The sequence below is a fragment of the Anoplopoma fimbria genome, chromosome 18 (assembly GCF_027596085.1).
Source record: "Anoplopoma fimbria isolate UVic2021 breed Golden Eagle Sablefish chromosome 18, Afim_UVic_2022, whole genome shotgun sequence".
Lineage (NCBI taxonomy): Eukaryota > Metazoa > Chordata > Actinopteri > Perciformes > Anoplopomatidae > Anoplopoma > Anoplopoma fimbria.
In genome coordinates, this window is record NC_072466.1 from 6,446,033 (window position 1) to 6,472,134 (window position 26,102).

General features: G+C 38.8%; 1 protein-coding gene across 1 annotated transcript; it reads right to left on the reverse strand.

The window, feature by feature from the left end:
- Nucleotides 1–5,944: 5,944 nt before the first annotated feature.
- On the reverse strand, nucleotides 5,945–23,110 carry ehd3 (EH-domain containing 3). Its single transcript, XM_054618176.1, has 9 exons — nucleotides 22,928–23,110; nucleotides 21,956–22,825; nucleotides 18,402–18,578; nucleotides 17,050–17,147; nucleotides 11,354–11,495; nucleotides 11,107–11,206; nucleotides 9,986–10,156; nucleotides 8,805–8,969; nucleotides 5,945–8,706 (listed from the first exon to the last, which is right to left on the reverse strand). The coding sequence occupies exons 2-9, from the start codon at nucleotides 22,180–22,182 to the stop codon at nucleotides 8,179–8,181; spliced, it is 1,608 nt and encodes a 535-aa protein (XP_054474151.1). The 5' UTR covers nucleotides 22,183–22,825; nucleotides 22,928–23,110; the 3' UTR covers nucleotides 5,945–8,178.
- Nucleotides 23,111–26,102: the final 2,992 nt, after the last annotated feature.

The window sequence follows — 26,102 nt, forward strand, 5'->3', positions numbered from 1 at the left end:
AGTTCAGGTTTCACATTCTTAACAGACAACCTTTGGATTAAACATATTGATGTTTAGCAGGCAAGGAGGGTCTGAGGAAATAAGCTATCAAGTTGCATCATGGGATGTGTAGTATCTAGTGTTTTTGGAGATTGAGTCTTACTAGGGACAATAAAGTTAGAATATTTTGTCCTCTGATGCTTCAATTTTGACCATTCTTGTTTTAATTTGTCACTTTTGTGTTCCCAAACCTAACATACTACACGTCAGTGCAATACGTCTGGAATACTCTAAATGCAAAGATCTCTACAGTTGTTGCAATGATGGAAAAACATTTTTTTATATCGGTTTAGAAAATGTTGTGGCTTAATTCTGCATTTTTTTCAGACTTTCACAGCCTGGACACTTTGTGCTTTAATTGTCTAGTTTTGATTTGTTGTCAGTTTGCGTAAGGCCTGAGCATTTTCTGCAGCAGGCAGGGTATTCGTCCTGGAGAGACGACACGCTGAGTGAAAACGCTTGGAACACTGTATCACTTGATGAATGAGCGTCTGTTATCTGAACTGGTCAAGAGCCAGGATGAGGAGAGGATGTGCAGCGAGGAGACGGTGGTTATTGTTTGCTAAACATTTTCCTTCTTAACAGGATGTATTCTCAGAAAAATAACCCCCACAAAGATGAAATATATACACAGTGGAAATAAAAAAAGGTATTTTTGAAGTAAAAAAAAAACAGGACAAAAACCCTTTTACCCTAAGTTGCTCCTCTTCATCCCTGAGATATACTGTATAAATAAGTTCCTATCTTATTCCAAAAAAAGACAACATTTGACACATCCCAAGTAAATACATCTGAGTTCTCAAATGTCCCTCTATGATTTATCAAACACACAATTTCTCTACTCAGATCAGCCTTTCTGGTGTTAAACCGAACACACATACTGATACATTTAACAAAAATGTGAATGGAAGAAAGAAGAAAGAAAAAAGAGAGAAAAAGCAAAGACTAAATTGAATTCCCTCTCATTCTACAAATACAATGCTGCCACCCAGTGGTCACTCAGTTACCATTACCATTACATTGTGTTCTATTTAGGTAAGATAGAGGTAAAGGTAGTGTAAATAAAAAACAACAACATTTGTTCTTATTTGTTAAAAGAGATCATATCTTTGGGGAATGCTCAGATTAAGACACATTTGAATTACTTCAAATACATGCTATGTTTGTATGTGTGTGATAAAAGTTGAATTTCTTCAATCATTTGTATTATCTGATGAGTTAGCGGACTTAGTCCTCATTTGCTGAGGTCACAAAAATCTGAAAAGATTTGTCAAAGCAAGGAAAGAAGAGGAAGTTAAGATGAGGTAATTCGAGTCTCGATGTGTCATGTTGGCAAATAACGCCTCCTCCCTCTCCATCCTACCCACCGCATCACCTCTATTTGTAAGGTGGATTTTCCATTTCACACTTTCTGAACAAATTTCATAATATTTGTATTTTAAAGTCAAAGGTCAGTTTTGTCACAAGAGATTCTCAGAAAAATGAACAACTTGAGATGGAGAGCACGTTGCAGCATCGAAATAAATGAACCAATGCATCATGTGTGTGTGTGTGTGTGTGTGTTTTAACAGGATGTTGACCTCTTCCATGACCTCTGTTTTTAGCCAGGAAGAGCTTCAAGGAACGACCACCAGAACTTTGGGTTACTTTTAACACGCAAACATTTTTACACACGACTTGTTTCCCTCAGTCACAGGATACAAATACAGCAGAGACAGCTGACCTGAGACCAGTTCAAACAGCATGTGTCACTGTCTTTATTTTTGATAGTTTGCAACCGGATCTGCGCCACCTACACTAAGCTCAAATAACTTTTATTGTTAATTAATTATTAGTTTATTGTCTTTTTTAATTCACTTCATGATTTGACAAAATTCACAGAGAATTTTGAATGAACTCTGGTGGACACTTTAAGGGAGCACACTTGTTGAAATGTAATTACAGTCGACTGTAGAGAGCAAAAAACTGTGAGTGAAATAAATATGTATTTTGTTTTGTTATTGTGCCCTGTTCTCACACCTTCTGTCACCATGGTGACGGGAACAATTAGCAGGAGGGTGTCACCACTCGGCCGACCTTGTGACCACTCCACCCTCAAGCATGCACAAACACGTTGAAGCAGCGATGATTTGTGAGTCACTATGGATGTGTCAGGGTGCTCAACTACTGTAGTTTGAGCTGAGTTCAGTCCACAGTGATGGGAAGCTGGAGAGGGATCATGTTGCTGCACTTGCGGCTCTGATTTGTTTGGTCGAGCTGCCTGCACAGAGGGGATAAATCTGGGGAGATAGTTGGTGCCTGAAAGGGAGGATACTCACATTACTGAGTATTGGACCTCGATATATTGTCCACATAAGAACCCTTACTTCTTATCGGTACTGCCACCTCCTGGTGCGTCTCGGTGCTCACCCCTAAACACCCGCGGAACTGTGTCTCTGAGTAAACACATAGCTAGGTTAATGCGGAGAAAACAGCACTGACAGTGTCTTTGGTAAATAAAATTATACTTTTTCGTACAGTGTGAAAATGTATGCCTTATGTTGGTCTAATGTATATAATGAAATCAACGATGTACATAAGAAGTTGACGTAGTCACCGTAATGTCACCCATTAGCTTCCTCGCCAGAGGAGTTGCCCCCTGATGGCCATTAGAGGGAATGCAAAGTTTAAGGCACTTCTGCATTGGCTTCACCCGGAGGTTGCGGCCTGAATGACATGCATACAAAAATACATTGTTGGTTGGAAATATTACCAAAATATACCTATAAATACATCCAGGAAAAGATGACCATGTCATGCAACTGTTGGATTAGGGTGACTTTGTTGGTCCAAGTCAGGCACTGGAGTTTCTGTGAATGTAACATTAGTTATGTCCTCATGGTGAAGCTCATCGCTGGCAGGTAAAAAGAAGCAGCTGATGACACAGAGGCAACATGAGTCTGTCCGCCTGCAGGCCTTTCTCAGGTCAGACTGCAGTGTCTTGAAAATGGACAGAACTGGAGATAAACATCTTTCTAACTCTAACACATTTACGAGCCTTTAATGTTCAGGGTTAAAGAGGTCAAGACTTTATTGTACAGATACCACATTTCTAATTCATGTTAAGAAACGGACCAATTGAAAAAAATGCAGTATTATAATAGTATAGTATATTATAATATTAATAGTATAACACAGTACAGTATGCCTCTAAGTTACATTAAGAAGAAATATAAATGCACTGAAGGATACAATATGTTAGTACATGAAGTTTATGTAATCACAGCACATTTCTTATACAATGATTTCTGCAGTTTCTAACAAACTTCACACAGTATTTCTAATGAATGAATCAAAACAAATAGCAACATAGAACTTTAATGTGTACTTAACAAATGCGATTTTTTATTATTCTAAGCAATTTTGTTAATTAATGTCTTCTGACGTACATATGTATTTTATTGGTTTCCAGTTCTTTATGTAATACACGTTATGCTATTAATGATTCATAATTAATAAGATGAAGCAGTTGTATATCAGAGACCTGTAAATGCTTATATAACTCAATCGCATTAATCAATCTATTATGGATATTTATTGATAACTTTCTCTTCTTCTGTCTTCCATGACAACTGAGCAAACTCCCTTCAATGTGATGCAGCTTAAGGCTAAAAAAAGCTATTAAGTGGACTTTGAGTTAAGATTATTTAGTATTTTTTAATCTTTTTTAAGTCATGGTTGCAGGATGATGTTAGCTTGTGTTTACAACAGTCATGACATTGACGTGTGTGTGTGTGTGTGTGTGTGTGTGTGTGTGTGTGTGTGTGTGTGTGTGTGTGTGTGTGTGTGTGTGTGTGTGTTTGTGTGTGTGTGTGTGTGTGTGTGTGTGTGTGTGTGTGCATCGTCTCCACCCTGCGTCCTCAGATACCGGCTCCCTCGTGTGTCCGGTTGTATACGTTTAATCCTGATGTATAGCTTCCTCATGCGTGCCTTCTCCACCAGACAAACACACACATCTATCACACTCATTCACCACGAGCAGACACACACACAAACGTTCATATTTCACTGTTGACAGACGACTCTATCACTGACCAACCCGTTCAAGATTTACTGTGTTCCCTCCTGAAAAGATAAGATACCGACCCGAACCAGAGACAAACAGGTTCCATCTGTCTCTGACTCTTTCCCCTCTCTCTGTCTGTGTCTGTCTCTCTGGCGTCTTTCTGGTTTTATGTCATTTCTCCACAATTTCCAGGGAAGGCTAAAATGCTTCTTGAAATAGATCTTTTCAATACTTTTTCCTATTTTTCCTTTTTCCTTTTTCTATTTTGGTTTTATGATCCAGAGACAGTTCCTGAACAGTCATTCACCATTGTTACTAAATCATAGCAACTGCTTTGTTTTTCACTATTTGTGTCATTAAAACCTGTTCCATCTTCTTTAGAAACTATAATTCCTCTGGATTCTTTCCCTCAAGGGCCCTTTAAGATGAAATAAAATAATTAATACAAAAAATGAAGTTGACTCCTGCAAGACTGATCTGCTTACAACAAAAACATTAACTTTATGTATATGATAGAGGATGTGTGTGTGTGTGTGTGTGTGTGTGTGTGTGTGTGTGTGTGTGTGTGTGTGTGTGTGTGTGTGTGTGTGTGTGTGTGTGTGTGTGTGTGTGTGTGTGTGTGTGTGGGTCAAGGTGGGACAGACAGGAAATGGCAGACAAGAACAGAACTTCCTGTGTGAGAGGAGAGAGTGCTGCATCTTCCCTGTGGTGTGTGTGTATCTGTATATGTTTTAGGGGTCTCACAGTCCGAGGGGATGCTCTGATTTCCTTCCACACACACACACACACACACACACACACACACACACACACACACACACACACACACACACACACACACACACACACACACGCATGCATATGGAATCCCTAGATAATATTGTAATGTCTAACATTTCCTGTCATTTTATTTTAGCTCATGTCACGTTGTGGTCAATGTCAGTGACTCTTGATAATAACATGGACATCTGACCCGCGTGTAAATACAGAAAACAGAACATTCTAAAGGACCATTGCACGCATTCATACTTTAGTTATAGCAGAGATGTTTCATATTGACTTACTGTAACATTGATGGAAACCCTCCCTAAACTTAATCCAAGATAAGAATGAACCCCTTGAGGTTTAACATGAAGAAATTCACTTCTCTTCCTTCTGCATCAAACATCTTCCAGCCTGTTTTCCATTAGTTCAGAGTTTAACACATAGTTTTGTAATTCATAAATCCCGTGAGTGCACATCCCTGATACACCCTGGAAATTAACAAAAAGCTTTCCTATTAAATTCCTCTCAGATCTATTGTGACGTTTTTGTTGCTTGTTTTTAGTTTTCACTCATCTGCCTCTGCTTATCCTCCTCTTTTATGACACATTGTAAAGAGTCTGTAGGTGGCATCAACCTTTGTCTAATAGCAGAATAAAATACCATCCTTCACATATGTTAGGACTTATTTGCTCGATACATAACTGGTAACAGTATAGATGTCCAATGTGAATCTCATTATTTCAGACAGTTAATGCCTCCAGTGTGATTTTGAAATAATAAACTTTATAATATTAACATTATTTCCTGCTTTATGAGTTAGTATTTTTGTTTGTCAGACAAGTTATCATTATATAAGTGTGGGAAAGGCAAACTCTCAATATATAATCTTGGAGATCTATTTAACCGTTTACAGATTGGGTCTTATTTTTCTCACAATTTAATGCATGAAAATGCACTTTTTTCTGTAGCATATGATTTTCTCGCGGCTAAACAGGTTAAAGGAAGTCAGCTTTATATATTAAAGATTTTTTTTTTTAACTTACAATATAGCCACTCACAACTCTGATTGCTCCAAACAAAAACAAGGCAAATAAGTAGAGTAAATTAATTTTTATTACACTTTTTGACTGTCGAGAGAAAAGCAGTGAAGTACAGATTTAGCAATGCATGACCATCTTCAAAAAGAAAAAAGTTAAAGAAATTACGCCAGTGTTTCCACTTAAGTGTATTTACCAGTATTCAGGACTTCATGTTGCAATCTGTCACGGTATGAAAACAACTTGTGAATTCCAAGGACTTTGTTTTGCAGAGAATCCACATTCAACAAGTTATCCTTTTTTATATTTACTCTGTTGATCTGATCTGGCTCGTCTGTGAAATGAGAGCAAGTGATGCATACGGCGCCTGAGATGATGTGGATGATTTTCCCAATCTGTGTTCATGGAATGCAAACAGTCTTATTATGTTACAGCAGATTCACAGTAACAGCACACAGATGCACACGGGGAATCAGTTAAGTCAATTCTGTAGCTCAAACGCTGTCTCACTCCCCCCCCAAAAAAAAAACACACTTTCTTATCACATGGGAACCCAAATTTAGCTTGTTTGTTGTTTCATGTTATTGTCAAGATTCTCACCGTTGTCAAACCACAATCAAAGTCCTTACGTGAAGTATATATACATACATACTGGCATATCGCTGCAGTTAATCCGATTACATTTATTACATGGAAACAATTTAAACATGTGAATTTAAAAGCCAAATTTTCATTCAAAAAAATGTGTTGATTAGTGTTTTGTTATCATCACAAAAGAAGCAAACAGCTGTGCTTTCACTCTCTGGACTGCCATGTTATGTTAAGATTAAATCACTTTCACAAGGTGAACAACAACTGATTCATCCATTTTTAATTAACAACCCACTGGAATACTCCCAACTCAGTATCCTGTGAGATGCTTAAGACTTAATACATATACGGTACAAATAATAACACTGATACATGTGGTCGTATGCATACATACAGGAGGTGAATGTGAGCACATTCAACATTCAAAGTCCCTAAAATACATTTATACTGAGAATGTCTTCACACTCCAAACAACATCCCGTTGTATAGGTCCATATTATAGTCACAGTATTTCCAAACATGTTAATGATTTTTAGAATAATCTATAAATCATGAAAGAGACAAACCACTTATTCTTATTTTTCCCCGTTATTGATTCCCATTAGAGAAACATTCATTGCAGTAAGTCAATCCAGGTGCTACAGTAAATGATGGTGATGTCTTTAATACAAATATCAACATCTGCGTATCACATTTGAACATTTTTCAAAAGTGGATGTTTTGCATTTTCTTTTATATAATAATTTGAGGTGTTACAATCCTCGTTACAAATCATACAACCAGAATCGTGTTCATTTGTGTGTGTGTGTGTGTGTGTGTGTGTGTGTGTGTGTGTGTGTGTGTGTGTGTGTGTGTGTGTGTGTGTGTGTGTGTGTGTGTGTGTGTGTGTGCTTCTACCCATTGGTTTGTGTGTATTCTCAAGCGACATGACAGGAAATCTTTGAAGCCATTTTAATATGTCGCCTTGAAACAAAAGCCAGAATAGTCAGTGGTGCCGGGAGGCCGAAAGTCACGCAGGATCTTGAGATACTGTGACATGTTTTAGTGAGGGATACTGCAGTCAAACACACGTTTACTCTATTGATTAAAGATAACTATACAATAATATTCAGCATTTCTATATCCCAATATTCCTTCTCCCAGAATGATCCTTCCAATCATATCTCTTTCCTTTTGTCTTCACATTGTCACATCTCTCCCATTTTCTTCCAGTAGTTTGGATCAACTTACATTCTCTTATATTCCAGTGTTTCTTGTTTTAGATTTTTTTTTACTTGCTTTTCTTTACTAATAACCTCATCAGTTGTCCTAACATCTCTTAACACCTGTCCTACCTAGCAACTCCCAAAATCTCACCCTAAAATAGAAAAAGAGGACACTGGTTTTCATAAAGATTTCCTTCGCTGGTAAAAGCTATTTCAGCACTGCAAAAATGTATCATTTTAATCCACATGCTAACAGTATATTAGCATTAATCATCTTTCTATATATTCAATTGAATGTAACTGAATTTTTTGTTGTAATATTTGCCTCTTGAAGCTTAGGAAAGGCTGCAAATGTTGGGATGAGAGCAATAGAGCAGGATTAGGAGTTGGAGATGTGATCTATTGTTTTGCTATAATGCTACAGGAATATTCCTATTTTAATCGGGGTAGGTCTACTTACAGGTTTTCAGGGGCAGGGGATGATGTAATCTTACATTTACTCAGTTATTTTTCTCTTGGAAGGAGGAACCAGGTGTGCAGGCAGCTCCGACGGCAGTTCATGTCCCTCCAGTTTCACCTTTATCAGGTGATTGGCCAACGCAAACTCCTCATCGTCAAGCATCCCATCCTTATCGATGTCTGCCAGCTTCCAGATCTTTCCCAGCACCGTGTTGGGCAGTTTCGACTTCACCATCTCCCTCTTGGCGTTGGCTCCGGTCACCTTCCCGTTGACGGGAGACAATGTGTAGAAAATCTCGTCGTAGGCAGGTTTGTCTCGAGCGACGACCCACTCCGCCTCGTCGATGCCTTCGCCGGCTCCTTCGCCGTACCCGTGGCCAAACGGGCCGTCCGTCGTGCCGTCGAATGCACCGCCCTTCACCACCGGGTTAGGACGCTGGTTTTCCTCTTGGCGCACCAGCACCATTAAGCCAGCGATGTCATGGGCCAGCATGTCATCCACCGCCTCCAGGAGTTTGGGTTTCAGAGGCTGGAATTTGTTGAGATCTTGAGATTGGAGTTGGTCCTGAAGGAGAGAAAACAGAAAACAACCACATAACAAGTTTAGATCTGATCCTTCTAATCCCTCTATCTATGAATCTACACCGCTCTCCCACCGTTTACCTGCATCTTCTTCAGATTAGGGAAATCTCCAGGTGATATCTGATGCTCTCGTTCGATGCGTTTATAAATATCTCCGAGAGTGCCGATCAGTTCTTTCTTCTTGTTCTCCTTCCCGAACACAGTGGGCATCTCTTTCTTCAGGGCGCTGATGATGTAGGCATGGACCTGCATTGTGAGAGGGAAAGCTCATTTACTCAACGGCAAATTTATTCGGACAGCAAGTCAGCTTCTTAAAAGTTGTAGTATTTAAAGTCATAATCCCTTTTGGGAAAATTCCAACTTTTATCTTGACGATAAATGTAGTAGATTGTAGGAATTATGTGCTATATTGACCAAAAAAGCTCTTTTCGCAGATGCAAAATCTGTTGTTCTTCCAGCTCCGAACATTTCTAAAGACTATCATTAAATCAACTAGGGCAAAGTCATTAACAATTTGACTCATATTTGCTTTAATCACTGTCCCATCCTCAACCTCCACTGTCATGACCCTTATGAAAAATAAACTAACTAATTCTAATAAACACAAACATTATAAGCCACAGACTGTTGCAACCCTGGAGTTTGGAACACTTAACACTCCATTAACCAGATTACTCATACAGTAAAGCATATCAATTATGGAAAAAAACAAGTTTTTTGTTATGTTGCCGTGGTGATAAGTGTGTTTGCGTTTCCCTGAATCCACCTTGTGTCCTTGAAGCTCATCACAATACTCACACATACACACACACACACACAGTCTATCAGCTGTCAGACAGGAAAACTGCGCTCAACTCTCGGTTTGATAAATCTGTGTGCGTGCGTGTGTGATTGAGTTCGTGCATCCTCTGCGTTTCTACAAAACCACAACGGTCAGTGGCATGTCGCCTCTCATACCTGGCTTCCTGTGCCGTTAGGAAACAGGAAACAATTAACTCAGAGGAGAATGGTCACGCTTGTCATGTTCTATTTATGACAGTGACAAGTTTTTTTTTCTGTCAAGGTTAACAGCTGGACGGGGCGGGTGGAGCGAGTGAGTGACGAGTGGAATAAATAAGAAACACGCACACATACACACGTGCTTAAAATATACATACGTCAAATAACATCCGAAGATAAAGAATCACCTCTCGCTGCTGTTAGCTACATCTGTGCCTTAAGCAGATTCTCCATCACTGAGTGTCCTTTCATTCGTGCCTTACCTTGGCTAGTCTTGCCCTCTTGATCAGATCGTTGAGCTTTCTGAGCGCCGCGTTTCTCGGCAAAGACTGAATGTCCTTAAATAAATCCTGCTCCTCGGCCTCGAACAGCTTCCTGTTGTCTGGAATCAACAGAGGGTGGGACCAAAACGACCCGATGTAGACGCGGATCACCTGTCAGTGAGGGGAGACAGACAGAAAATCAACAAGACATAAAAGGAACAATCCAGATAGAAGCATTTCATTATTGACTCTTAAAGGCAACGAGAAAGCTACCTCATTGATCAGTTTGTAGGTAAACAACTAATAATACACATTATTGTATATATCAGTCATTCCCAGTCGCCAATTAATATTTCAGACATTCTTCCATCGTCTTTTAACATTTATATCTGCAGTTAACTTTAAGCTTGATTGTTCGTATTGTTCTGATAATTGTAGCCTAATTATACACATTTAAACTAATATGAAAGGAAAGCGTACATTCTGTTTGTAAATGAAACAAATGAGATAGCTGATAACTCCACATAAATTAATTAATCTGGTCTCATATATAAGGTATTTTACATGTGTATATGTTTTCAATAACAATTGCATCAAACAAAGTTGTGATTTATCAAACATATACTTCTTTGAAATGGCTGGTTTATTCAAGATAATATAAAGTAATGCAGAAATGGCCTTAAAAATGGTCATGAAGGTTAATTTACGTACAAATTTGCTCTTCTCGCGATTTATAGTGAAGACCTTTTGTGAATTGGGTTGATATTTAAAAATGAGGTCTCCAGAAAAATAGTTCAGAAAACACAGATTATACAATATTCAATCATTTTAAAAAGTATTGTGATATGTAGATTAAATCGAGGCATAAATCCACAACCTCAAGCCTCAGGAAGATCACTGTTTGTTGAAACCAAAGGAGCTGTGGTCCCAGTGTTCAGGTATCTTCAACCTGCATTTCCATTCATCATTTTAGTCAGCATCAAGTGCACCAAGGTTTCTATCAAGGCCTATCTTAACTTCACCCAGGCCCTGAGCTTTTGAACAACTTTGGATAGTCCTGTAACAAACACCAGACAAGATAGTGGACAGCTTTAAACCCAAACTCTTCCTGTATACTTTACCTCAGGAGTGTTGACTATTTTCCCCAGTGACCACATCAGGGCACCGTACACTCTCATCAACTGCTGGGTCTCTATCTGGTCAGCTTTGTTCAGCACAACCCTGCAAAAACACAACAAGAGAGAACAGTGTTGATGTTGACTGAAAGCAAAGACCAACTGATATAAATGTGGAAAGAGAGCAACTGTTTTTTTACTCTTTTTGTGTAGAACTGGATATATCTGTAGGTCAAAGTAAACCCTGCAGTACCTGATCTTGTCTTCATGGTTCTTCAGGGCTTTTATCACATCTGAGAACTCATCGGAGATGTCCAGTTTGTGGGCATCAAACAGTAATATGATCCTGTCCACTCGCTCTGCAAACCACTCCAACACAGCCGCAAAGTCATAGCCTGAGAGGAGGAGGAGGATTTAAAACAGACATTAGGATTAAAATCAGGAGGGACGGGAAAGTTTAGGTAAAAAAAAGAAAAGAGACTTGTGAGAAAAAGAGTTAATTCATTGGGTATCCTTTTGACTTCCTGTTTCTTTGATCTCATCCCATACCGGTGTCAAAACAGCATCTAAGAGAGGCATTTGAATTCATGCTACTTTTGAAGAACAGTTCAGTCCACTGAGTTTTTATGTAGATGATAAACACTGTGTATAATCTATGACCTGAGTCATGAACAACAGCTGTGACGTTGCAATTTTTTTCCCAAGAAGAAACTATTACAATGGCTTCAGGTCATAGGAAATACGAAGGACGCCCAAATTACAACATGCTGAGAGAAAAGAATGTCTGTTTACAGATGGAGGTGGTCGTGCCAGGGCTCAACTAAGTGGAGAGATAATGAGAGAAAAAACAATGATATTTTATTGTCTTATTTGGCTCCGATATTTTTGTTTAAAATGCAACCATGGCGGTAATTAATGCACAAATGAGTGAATGAATGGGTTACCGTCTCCCTAATGCATGAATAAATGAATCAATGATGAAGTCTGTCAGCAGGAATACATCACTGCCTCCTCTGACTTTCTATCCTACTCAAGGACAAAACAGACGCTTGCATGGAGAAATTCCACAGGATATGAGAGGAGAACAAAGAACAAAAGGACAGAACGAAGGATTAGTGATCTTGAGTTTCCAAACAACACTGAAATACACATAAGAGATGCAGAGTCAATGGTGATTCTCTTACCGCTGAGATTATGGGAGAGCAACTAGAAGGCGTTTGCTCTCAATTGATAGTAAGAAGCTTTTTGTTAATACAGTGAATGTGAACACACTGGTCAGACCTCCATCCTCACATGGAGGCAGCTTCACTATAAAGACATAGCTGAGGTAAAAATCCCACTTTATACATACTCAATGAACTGATGCTATTGCTACTGTGGCTGCACTACTGTCCTGCAAATGTCTCCGCTGCGGGACTAATAAAGGATTATCTTATCTTATCTTATCTTACTGCTGCTCCTCCCAGAAGAGGAATAGTTAATAGTCAAGGTTAAATGATTTCCACAATGGCTATGTGTATATATGTAGGTATATTAAGTCTAGCGTTAATGCTAACGTGATGCCTCAAAGACTCCTTTACCAGCATTTATTAAAAAACGGTGTTGTTGAGTGTTCAATAATTCCTCACTGGGATATGAGCAAAGGTTTAGCAGCTGTAGCAATACGTATGTAAAAGATGTAAATTAGTTTTAGCTGTGTTTTTCTGCCCTACATGAGCACAGCTGAGAGGAGACAGAGGATTAAGAAAGAGAGAAAGAGAGATGACTTGATATTTTGATTTTTGATTTTAGTGGATCATTCTTCACAGGAAGCACTTTTCACATGATGTGGGGAAAAAAAGACTGAACTCTGAAGCTCAACTTTTGATAAAGATAATCAGGAATATCATCACGAATGACTGAGAAAAAGCTGTCTAGCTCGTTATCATGGTAGACAAGACTCTAATTTAAAAAAATACAGGAATTATCATGTGAGAAAGAACAGATTCACACAATTGTGCTATTTTTTGTTATTTATTTATACAGATCTTTTTTAACATATTGTTTTTCATAAAAAGAATGTTCACGAAAAAAACATCTGTCCTATCCATGGTGCAATAAAAGACATTTGTTTCTTAACAAAATGTTAGTATGTTTTAAGCCAGGCACATATGACTAATCTGTATAAAATATCAAATTGGCTTGCTTACAAGCTAACTTAAACAAACTTTGATTAAATATATATATTTTCCCCAAAACCATGTGACAAGAGTCTGGTGAAGAATATGTGGCAGTCCATAAATTCTTAAAATATCACTTTTAGAAGCCTTTTTTGTAGCTGGTTGATGCCCATGTTTATTATCTACAATACCTCCATAAAGACATCTATGTAGGCAGCTATAGCCCGCCTCCTCTTCTGGACACACACACACACACACACACACAAATAAATAAATACAGACATTGATGACAACACGATGAAAAAAAACTAATGAAGAGACATAAAACATACAGATGAAACATGAAAACATGACATGCAAAAAATTGGATGGATTGGATGAAAAGAAAAAGAACACACACAAACAAACGCTCCACCATACACACTAACACACACTCTGTCACCACAGAAAACACAGCTGTGCTGACTCAGCAGACGTTGAGTTTAACCTGTATTTATTTTTTTATATGAAAACATCAGGGTCACACGTCACTGTGCTGTTTATTTGGTTTGACAACACATTCACGGGACACTTTGACCGGACAAATAGAAAGTAGAGCAGAGCTGATCTGTGGGTCTGCTTCTATTAAACTTCTTTTCTAAATGTGAATAAAATCTGAAACCAGTTGGTGCTGACTGAGTTCACTCTCTGTTTGTTCTCCACAGAAAAGCTGCAGACAGGAACGTTCTCATGACAAACATTAATCCAGACCCAACCCTGCTATGAAGTCATGAGCTGAACTCAATGACCAGAACATGTTCCTTGTTCTTACTAAGCCTTTTTAACCTCAAGTATATTTGTATTTTATCAAGTCAACACATGAATTTCAGATCCTGGCCATGCACAAAGTTTTAGAAACAACAGAAAAACTGCCTCCATGGTAGGAAAACAACCACAAATTGCATGAAAAAAACCTCATAATCAAAGCATGCAAAATCATTGCATTATGATAAAAAAATAATGATATTGATGCCTTTCATGGCCTTAACGCCTGAACTGTTTTGAGTGCAGGTAAATCCTACTGGACCAGAATCCGCTCTACATGCAGTCAAGACCGTTTATGACCAACTACAACTCTATTGATACTTTTACAGTGTTGTGTATTGATAAAAAGCATCATTACAACACAACATATTTAGTGTTCAGCTGTAGAATCGATCATGAATGCCAGCACACCTATATATCATTTCTGTTGTTAAATCGTTTAACATACTAGGGATGAAACAATGGCCTGTGTCCACATAGCGTCTTTTTTTGGCAAAAAAGCACCAGCAGGGTCTTGGGAGCGCTTCACCCAAGTGTTTTTTTTATGTTTCAATAACAACAATATCTTGACAATATGTCACCACTCTAACCCCGGTTGTATGATTGACTAGCATTGCCGATTTGCTTTTCATTGTTTATTTGTTTGACTTTGTCTTTTCACCGTGAGCACCAACCGCAGGAAGCTAGATAAGCTTGTCACCGCTCCAGCAACAATCTGTGTCCGCCTAGCTGATGTACTCCCACAAATGGGCTTTTTGGGTCTTTGTTATGATGGGATCTGTCTGACATATAATGCTCAGGATGGACGGACCCAACCAAAACAAGCTTCTCCTCCATGTTCTACAGTGAAGTCACCCGTGTTTTTCTGAAAAAGATCAGTGATTTTCAACTAGAAGCGCTCAGAGTGGCCGTACAAATTACGTAGCGCTAAGAAAAAAATTTAATTGATGTAAATTGATTTAATTTATTGTTAGGAAAATAAATCGTACGCTAACAATTTGGTAAAAATCTTTTCAAAATGAACAGAAATTTGAATTCAAGTGTTAACCTTTTTAATGCAGCAACAGATTGGTAAAAACTTAAAACAGGAATTAAAATTCCAGCAAATATAATGTATAAAGTATCTTAACATAGAATTGATTTGAATAGATCGGCCCCACTGTCACAGATACCCAATCCAGCTATTCGAGTCAGTATCGGCCCGATATCCGATATCAGTGCATACATACAACATACAAAACCTTCTTTCTTTGTGATACTGTCAGCACTCAATGATTAATGCACCGTCGTTACAGCTAATAGAGCTGGTAGAATAAGAAACCTTCAAACAGAACAAAATGTACACTAAAGTACAAACCAGGAGAAAGAAAGGACAGAGAGAGGAGCAGAGGGAGAATTCAGAGATGCACAGTGTAAGAAAGAGTCTGTGAATGTGGGAGAAGTCTAAATTATAGCCGTCTTTCATTATCACAGCTCTTTTGTTGTATGTTAATCGTTGGTATGGCGATACCAGCATTGAGCTCTGGGAATGCCAGCCATGAACACATATCAAACTGTAAGAAAGACCCGAGGAATTCCTGTAAGCCTTTCAAACCTAAACTTCTCTTCAGAGTGTCGTCTCTGCTTTCAGTTCAACACCACGGCTCGGATCTGTCCACTGCTGGTCCACTCAATTTTAACTAAGAATCATACAGCTCTATTTGAATATTTTGCAAATTTCCCCGCTGCGGGACTAATAAAGGATAATCTTATCTTATCTTCATCTTTCAATTTTCGTTGTGTTTTACTTTAAAGAAGTTCAGTTTTAGAAAATGACCATGAGCTGACCTGCTTGTCAAGAGATAAGCGCCAGTGAATAATCAAATTGACAGGAATGGGTTTTGGGTAAATAGATGCGATACATCAAGAAAGAATGTCATTAAATTAAAAGGCCATGTGACACTCTTTTTTACATTAATTTCAATTGGCCCTTAAGTTGCAAAATATTATATTTTTTCTATCTTCTGATTTATATGAAGTTGCTAGCTCGGAACATTTGTTACAAGTCGTAGAAAACATCTGTATTTCCCTCTCTCAATGCACTAAATGCACACCTGCATCACAGTCAGTGACCTTCCTCTGGTTTCGGGTTTCTCTTTTGAATTGTTCCCAAGACACTCAAGTGATTTTTGTAATTTCTTTTAACATTAATTATTGTTATTTTAAGTGTTTCTGGGGTTTTTCCAAATTGTGCAAATGATATATAGAGCTGCCTGCGACAAATAACATACAATACCAAGTATTGTTTTTCTCAATGAAAGTATGTTGTAGACTCGTCACAGTAAAACTGAGAAAAGGAACGAAATGTTAACAAAGGAAAATCTAGCGGTCCCTAGAATGTTTTTATGGTCCTCTGGTTGTATATTTTCACAGCAATAACTTTTTAAAAATAGTTCCCGGAAATACTGAATTCTCTCTCCGAGCCAAAGCTAAATCATATGTACCTACTGTAAGTCCTCTTAAACGTGCAGCTCAGGTTGGTGACTATAAAAGTGTAATGCACAGACAAGCAAATGTCAATCATATTTTCTTAACCTTTTAAAACCAGTACTGAACTCTACAGTGTTCAAAATGTTAAATCTGAGCAGTGTGCATGCATGTGTGTGTGTGTGTGTGTGTGTGTGTGTGTGTGTGTGTGTGTGTGTGTGTGTGTGTGTGTGTGTGTGTGTGTGTGTGTGTGTGTGTGTGTGTTGTGAGAGAGAGACAGAGAGCACATTCAAAGCTCATCTTTTCGTTGCGCTTCCTGTTCTTTGAAATGAGTGAAGCGTAATCCTCCTGATAGCTAAAAGCTAAAATAAACACACACATCCAAAAGGAAATGCTGACATCGTAGTTCAGAGTTCAGCCGGGACTCGGGGGCTGCAGTGAACGAACGCTCACACACATTCACACTCATTAACATAAACAGAGGAAGATTTAATATACAAATAAATAAACGGAGTCTTACCTCGACTGATTCTCTGTTTCTCTCCTGACAGAATCCCTGGAGTGTCAATCACACTGATGCTCTCCAGCACCGGGTTAGGCAGCTGGGCACACACAAACCTAAGACACACACACACACACACACATTGAGAGATGAGAGGAGAGGAGAAGAGGAGGAGAAGAGGAGAGGAGGAGAAGACGAGAAGAGGAGAGAGTAAAAGGAGAGAAGAAGAGGAGAAGAGAAGAGGAGTAGAGAAGAAGAGGAGATGAGGAGAGAGGAGATGGGAAGAGAAGAAGAGGAGATGGGGAGATAGGAGAGGGGGGAGGAGAGGGGAAGAGAAGAAGAAGAGGAGAAGAGGAGAGAATAAAATGGAGAGAAGAAGAGTAGAGTGGAAGAGAAGAAGAGGAGATGGGGAGATAGGAGAGGGGGGAGGAGAGGAGAGAAGAAGAAGAGGAGAAGAGGAGAGAAGAAAATGGAGAGAAGAAGAGGAGAGGGGAAGAGAAGAAGAGGAGAGAGGAGATGGGAAGAGAAGAAGAGAAGAGGAGAGGAGAGAGTAAAAAGGATTGAAGAAAAGGGGAAGAGGAGAGAAGAAGGGGAGGGAGATGGGAAGAGAAGAAGAGGAGATGAGGAGAGAGGAGACGAGAGGAGAGAAAAGAAGAGAGTTACAAGAAACCGGACAGAAGTGTAAAAACGTTTTAACAACAAACATCGTCGCGCACCAGACTTCCACCTCCCCCCCCCCTCTCCCCCCCATGTTCTCCTCTATCTCTGCGTCTCCAGCTGGATAAATACTAACAGGTTAGCGGTCGTCCTCACTGTGAACTCCTCTAATCCCCTCTGACAGTCAGCATTTCATCTGTCTACTTTCAGCCCTCACATCGAGGACCCCACCGCAAGAGTAAACACTATTTGGCACTTTTCCTTTTCCAGAAGGATGACTCTGCACAGATGACTCTCTCTCTCTCTCACACACACACACACACACACACACACACACACACACACACACACACACACACACACACACACACACACACACACACACACACACACACACACACACACCATTCAAATACGAAGAGAGCCATTCAAATACGAAAGGCCGGACCAGTGAGCAGAGGGAAATTCAATCACACAGGAATGTAGAGCAGTGGTGTGGATTCTCACTCTCCCTTTCTTCTCCACTCTTTTCCCCCATGAATGTCCACACACACACTTCACCTTGGCATACCACTTTGTGTTTTCAGTACACACACACACACACACACACACACACACACTTCACAGATATCTGACAGCATCTGCCATCGGCGCATGTCATCTTAGCACTTTGGCAAAAGAAAAAAAGAAAAAAGGTTGCAAGTTCCTTTTACCTGTTGAGGAATGCGTTTCCAAATGCGTTCAGCTTTCTGAAGGGCTTCTTGGGGTCAACCACCAAAGCGTTGCCGGGGATGACTCCCTCGGTGTCGCCGTGCATCACCGCGATGAAGGAATCCGTGGTGGGTTCGGGGCCGATCCGCATGCCGGGAAAATCCTGCTCCAACAGGTAGCTGTAGGTGAGATAGTGGGATATAGAATTACACAAAACAAGGCGAGAGACAAGATGTTCTTTTTGGTTAAACAATCCTTTCAGAAGATGCTATCTGAGTCAGAGAGCAATAGTGTAGAGGGCATCGGGCAGCTAGCTACTGTAAAGTCACATTAATAGGACTTTATAAGACATTAACATCCACTTTTTTAAGTAAATGTCTAGGAAGAAAATGATGTTACCATAAATAAATAAATAATTCATGATAGGGAATGCATAAACTTTCTCCAACCATGTGTTACTGAGTCAATAAGGGGTAATTCTCCACTTGGCCTCATATCAGTTCTATCTTTTCAGTTCTATCTTTGACTGAATACCTACAAACAGCAGGACAGATGTGTGCTACATATGCATGCTCTAACTAGATTAGCTGCAGTCTCTGGATGCTTAAAATAAATTCAAAAGATCACCAAAAAACAGATCTGCCTTGAATTAGAAGCTGCTGGAACAAAGATTAGGGGATTTTTTACATCCTTGTTGGCTTCATGAGAATAAACTCAGCAGCAGTGAGTTTGGTTTAGGTTTATTGTTGTTGTTGTTGTTGTTGTTTAGTGGTTGGTTCAGACAAAGATGGAGAGATAGTGAGGTATCAATAACAAGAGCATGGTGACTACTATCAGTAGTGGCGATGACAGCATCACACTGCGAGACTGACCTGCTGCATTCTGATAAAAGTGAACATAATAATAAAGAGGAAGGCATAGCAATCAACCACAGCTGTAAATCTTGGATTCACTTAAGTTTTCTTAAAAGACAAATACCTTAAAAAAATACGACAAATACGTTTAAACTAGTTTTGGAGTTTCTTAATAAGGCTAAAATAAGGATATTAAGACTGAAATATGAAGATGAATCTGTACAAGAATTTGGTTGAGATCTACCGGCACCGACAAGAAGAAACATAGCAGCTTGCTAGACGCTTGTTTTGCTTTCTGGTGATGAATGAGGTGAAAAATGTCAAGAGAAAAACAGCCATAAATCAAAGTTTTTATGCATGTATGGTTTTGACTGGGAACATTTTTCAGAAGACCCATAAAAAACAACTCAAATTTTGTGTTTTGCTGCAAAAGGGTTTTTATGTTTAACTTACAGCTGATACAACCTTTTTGACCTCATCTCTTACTGTTGCTACGGCAACACAGCTAACTTACATCTCACAGGGTTTTAGGTGTGAAGGGGTCGCGTCTCCCTATCTGTTAATTCGGTGACATCACACATGTTGCAAATAAGGATCAGTGTGTTTCTGTTGAGTTTCACAATGTGACCGACCGCGGGTCATAAAGAGGAGATTTAGGCAAAAGATTTACAGCTAAAAGAAAAAAGGACCATAAATTGAATGTGTGTGGGATGTGTTTGCATTTTAACTGCTGCCAGATGTAAGGATGGTTAGCTTATATGTCTTCTCCACACACACACACACACACACACCTTGACAGAGGAGTCAGCAGTGCCTGGTGGAGCCATCCCTCTGCACATGAGTCTGTGTAGTGCATCTGTCTGTGGGGAGGTTGTGCAATGCGTGTGCATCTAGCAGACTCTATGTTCCATATCACGAACATAACGAATGCATGTGGGTGCAATTCACTTGTCAGCTCACACGTCGCACCATTTAATCTCTCACATTCTGCACAGTGTGCTGTCAGCGAGATAAAACTGAAATTTCCCAGACTTCTCTAACCCTCAGCGTTAAAGTTTAAGAGGTTTGAAGCATTTAAAAAACCTTAAAGGAACCCTTTGAATCTGGGGATACATTGCTTTTTAAAGACTTAGGTGAAAAAAAAAAAAGCCCTAAAATGAAGCCAGGCTCAAATTACTGACCTCTGAATAACCGCCAAAGAACGATTACATGACCCTTCACTAACACCTCCATTCATCTTCTCTTCCTTTTTAGCTGCCAGACAGAGATTCATGCACATTTTAAGACTTTTTAAATTCCCATAAAGCCAAATGTGATGTAACTAAACATCATTATTGTAACTCTTCCTTGCAACGTTTCAAAAAACCTGCACTGCTCCCACATCCAGACTCGCTGATAATATGAAATGTAAGAGAAAGCTGACAGAGGAGTTACTCAGCAGTTTGTGCATTCTGCATCTTGCCGTTACAATGTCCGTGGTGCGGGGGGAATATGAGGGTGTTGTCATCGGGGGAAAGAGTAACAAAAAAAGGGGGGGATTGTAAGGGAGAGGAAGAAGAGGAAGAAGAGAGAGCACTGCAGGAACGTCTGCTCTGTGCTGTCTTATAGCAGGAAGTCACTAACAGCATCCTCTCTCTCTGGCTTTAAAAGGCTTACCCCACTAATTACCCACTATGCTCTGCAAGTGTGTGTGTGTGTGTGTGTGTGTGTGTGTGTGTGTGTGTGTGTGTGTGTGTGTGTGTGTGTGTGTGTGTGTGTGTGTGTGTGTGTGTAAGAGGGGCGAGTCGTTAGTAGCAGACCTGCAGTTCAAAGAGGCCCAACACACCCGGCTGCTAATATCCCCCACTGTCACACATATACAAATACCAGAGATACTCCAGATCACACAACTCTGACTATGGAGCATTATTTTCATACTAAAGAAGCTTATACTTAATCTGAATTTAAGATAAGATAGGCGTGTATTTGCTACTCTTATCCAAAATGTCTTAAAATGACTGATGAGACTATCCTTGATGGACGTATAGCAGGTCTGACATGATGTCTGTCACGGTAATGAAGAGTAACTAAGTTAGTTATAAGCAAGAAAACGCTGCTTTGGCTTAATTCTTGGCTAAAACAACATGATTTTGTTAAATTTGCAGGGCTTATTCTAATCTCCACCAGATGTTTTCTAAAATAGGTCCCAAGGAAAAACCCTGATGTGAAACTTGTCCATCTGTGAGTCTAATACATACACACACACACACTCACTCACATAAAACATGGATATATACACACACACAGGTTGGGCAGCAGTGCCATGAAGTTGGCATGTCTGTGTTTATTATGTTGGCTGTCATATAAATATTTAATGGATTAAACAAAGTTTGCAGAGGTGTGACCACTAGCAGTTCGGCTGTGAGTGTTTATGTGTTTATGTGTGTGTGTGTGTGTGTGTGTGTGTGTGTGTGTGTGTGTGTGTGTGTGTGTGTGTGATGACCGGTCTTTCATATTGGTCTTTCATATTACTCTTTATGTTTTGTTTTCACATGAACTCATTCCTCGCTCTTGACAAACTTTCTTCAGGGAGAAGTCAGTTTGGGTGTGTCCACCTCTCCCTCTCTATCTTTCTGTCTGGCCTCATGTGTTTGTGTGTGATTCCCCCTGTATGTGAACATCTTCATATTTGTGTGTGTTTGTCTGTGTGTGTCTTTCCTCACCGTATGAAGCTGGTCTTGCCGGTGGAGTACTGTCCCACCAGTAAGACCATTGGCTTGTTGTCGAAGTCTGCATCCTCCAGAGCCGGGGAGTGGAACTCGTGGAACTTGTAGCTCTCCTCCAGCGGCAGGAGTTTGGTTTTGTAGAGCTTCTTCAGTCCGTCACTGACGGTCTGAAAGACTTCTGGATCCTTCTTCCTCCGGTCGTCGGTCCCGAGCCAGCTGAACATGGTTGCTGGTTGTTAGGGCTAGTAAAAGCCTCTGATGGGTTTAACTTGGTCAAAGGTGCCGTTTGTCACTTGTGTCCAGGTTATCCGTCAAACCTGAAAGGTCTCCAAATGTGTGATGTCCTTGAGGGATTAGATACTTGTCTTAAGGTTGAGCTGAGAGAGAGATTTCCTCACATGTAAAACAAGGAGAAGATGAAACTAATATCTTACTTAATTAAAAAAATAAAAAAATAACTTAAGATTCACCTTTAACTCCAAATGAAAAAGAAAGTGACTTATACACACACACAAATATTAAGTTATATTTCAATCTGTTGAAATATATTTTTAAAATTTAAATGTAATATATTTCAAATTAGAAATACGGATAAATGTTGAAGTCAGTCTGTCTGTCTAGCTTCACTAGAATGGGTGGTGACTGTTGTTGTTGTTATCATTGATTATTGAGGCTGGGTCTGTTGTTATATTCAGCCCAGTTGAAGGTTATTTTTAGTATATTTTGTCTCCGTTATTAATCTACAATTTCCAAAAAAAATAAATCAAAATTATTGTAAATTCTGATTAACCTTGTAATCAGAATTTAAAGCTGACCCTTCTCAGCATCGAGTCCATCGGTCCTCCCAAGTCCAGGCCACTTGTGCTCCTGGGCCCAAAAAACAAAATAAATGAGATTGTTTTTGCACCAATCTATTCCACTGAACACAACAAGCCTAAATCATTCTGCTCATGCACCACATCACGTTACCGCTATTCAATGTCGTCCACCGGCAAGCAAAGGAATCCCAAAAATGATGCACCGAGCTGCTGTCAGAGCGCAGCACCATCCGTGGACTGTCCGACAGCTCCGGCACAAAAACAGCACAAAAACGCACAAAGAAAAAACCTGTTATTTCTGCAGTTAAATCAAATATTTTGTGGGTTATTTTTCTGCCACAGTGCACAGTGAATGTAGCAGCAGCTGGTGTCCTGCAGCCCAATTTAAATGCCGAGTCGAAGGGAAACCCGAGCTCCGGCGGAAGTGCCCAACTGCTGGCAGACCCGACGCACCGAGGTACCCGCCCAGTGATGCGGGAGCTCCGGGAGATGAAGCGGGGCAGGACGGCGCCATGGAGGAGGAGGAGGAGGAGGAGGAGGAGGAGGACGGAGAGAGCTGCGGTCTAACCACAGCGCGCCACCTATAGGTACTTGAACGTTACATGCATTTATAAGCATAATTATTATACTTTATTAGTATATTATACTTACTTTTTCTTTACCATTTCCCCCAAAAAATATGAGTTTGAACATAAAATAGCAAAGGTAAATGTACTCACTTGAGCATTTACACTGTGCAATACTAGTTAAAAAAGTTAAAAATAGTTAAAATAGTTTTTCTCTGTCTGTAAATATAATATTTCAGTTATTGTTGTTTTTTCTACTGTTTTTTTTTTATTGCTTATTTATAATACTTGTTTTATTTTATTTTTTATTTTTTATTTTTCATTTTTTATTTTTTATCTTGTCTTCTTCTACTATGTCTCTTGTGTGCACTTTACTCTACGCTGTTGTAAGCCTGCAAATGTCCCCGCTGCGGGACTAATAAAGGATTATCTTATCTTATCTTATCTTATCTTATCTTATTTTATCTTATCTTATCTTATTTCCTCTTGATAATTGTAACATACTAAATTAGGTACTTTTTAGGATTTAGATCATAAATATAAGATATATTAGATTTTATTAGTCCCGCAGCGGGGAGATTTACAGGATTACAGCAGCATAGAGGATAGTGCAAAACAAGAGACATAGTAAAAAAAACAAGATCAAAAATAAGTATTATAAATAAGCAAATGAGCAATAAAAAAACAGTAAAAAACAACAAAGAATCCACAGTAACTGAAATATTATATATACAGACATAAACTATTATAACTATTGTATTGCACAGTGTATTTGTATTGCAATTGAAATATAAATATAAACTAATTTATAAAAAAAGATATTATAGTTTACCAACCAGCATATAAAGTAGGTTACTATATTAAAGTGCTGTACACATGCAAAACTCAATACATATGTATGATTCTGAAATGGACCATGCTACAAATGAATAGGCCTACTTTTTATTTTCTAATTAAAGTATATTTTTACTTTAAATACATTTGTACTTTAACAGTTTTACTCTTTTTTCGGTGTTGAAAAGTAGCGTGGTTGTACTTTAGTTGAGGCCTATTCCCATTTGGTGTAACTTTTTACTTCTTATTCATCAAATTTGATTATTTTTGCTACTACATTTGACAGTTACCAGTTTCTGTTAAGGTTCAGATTCCACACAAAACAAGACGTAACGATATTATATGATGTAGCATTCACCTCAACCTGCCACAACAATAAAATGCTACTTAATCATCATAATCATGACACTCTCAGAGGCCATTTTTCTGCATAACATATCATTTTGATACTTTAAGTTCAATGCTGTTACATATGTTGCCGTAGATTTGTGAAGCAAGGACCCCTGGTGGTGCTCAGTTTGATAACCAATATGGCTCCAAATATGTTTTATACTGTATATGGTTATACATCATATTTAAAAAAAAAAAAAGAAGTATCCTTGCTCATATTTTTACAGAAAATGTCATGATTGGTGTTGACCAACAGATGTCTCTATTCACTCTCTTGTTGCATCTCGTGGAGGTCGCGACAGGAATTAAAGTTAAAGTTTAACCATGCTTCCAGTCTGTGAATGTTTTATAAACAGTAGATTCGTCCTGAGAATATGTTGAAGCTGGTAGGAGTACGAACTTCAAGGGATCAGAGTATTTACAGTTAATAACAAAGCAGAACAGAATAGTTAACTTTAAGTTCACTTTATTATCATTTATTTGAGAATACAATAAGTCTGTCTTGCAACACACACAGCTGTGAAATACATATTACTCACTTCTTTCACAGAGTACAACCGTTTAATCAAAATGGATACAACTTCATGCACAGCATCAAACTTATCACCGCATTGCGGATAACCTGAGTTGTGTAAATACATGAACCTAAATGTACTTGTAGAGTTTCATAATTTCCCCGTACTGTAGCTTTGGATTCATGCAGGTTATCAGTGAACAGGAAGAGATTTTACAGTATTTCATTGCAAAAAATTTCCCCTAACGAGACAAACTTCCTTCATATAACGTTTAGGCATAACTTAATGCGGGTTATATGGCAAACCAAAGGAATTAAAAAGAACAACAACACTGACTAAAGAGTGTAATGCTTTCCTTCATTATTACATAATGAAACATCATTTATGTAGTTTCTCTTCTGAATAACAAACAAAAGTGCAACTGAACTGTGCTCTAATCAGTTACATATTTTACCCTTGTGTTAATGGAATGCAGAAGAACCGGCTGCATAACTTGTAGACAACTTCCTGCCAAGCTTCTGAACACCTTGGCTCAAGAAAAAGAAAGTAGCGTACAAAAATAAAAAAGAGAAGACAAAGTGACGAAGATGTAATATTGCACTGAATACAGTGTTTGGTTGGAGAAAAGAACGAAATTATCGAGAATTTCTGTTAAAAAAAAGATGATATTGACACATACTGTTGGTCAGGCAGCTTCATTATTTATAAAATCTCTACACTAAGTAGAATAACAAATAAATAGTTTGACTTCATATATCACACATTAATCACATTAATCACAAAGATAGATACTGTCTTTTTCATCTGAACATTAGTATTTCCTTCATGTAACATGTTCAGGCGTGATGGATTTGTATTAAAAGGAATGTTGCACAAGGAAATAATTACATTATGATCCTGGGATTAAAACAGAAACGGACCTGAAACCTGAAACTACCCACAACTAATACAGCAAGACAATATAAAATAAACACGGATGTGTATTGTCACGGAAGATCTGCAGTAAATTGTGGTCACGTAT

Excerpts from the sequence above, each read along its gene's own strand:
- ehd3 (XM_054618176.1), bottom strand. The coding sequence starts at position 22,182 with ATGTTCAGCTGGCTCGGGACCGACGACCGGAGGAAGAAGGATCCAGAA. Across the intron at positions 17,148-18,401 it reads GGAAACGCATTCCTCAACAG|GTTTGTGTGTGCCCAGCTGC; the intron begins GTAAAAGGAACT and ends TGTGTGTCTTAG. Across the intron at positions 10,157-11,106 it reads AAATAGTCAACACTCCTGAG|GTGATCCGCGTCTACATCGG; the intron begins GTAAAGTATACA and ends CCTCACTGACAG.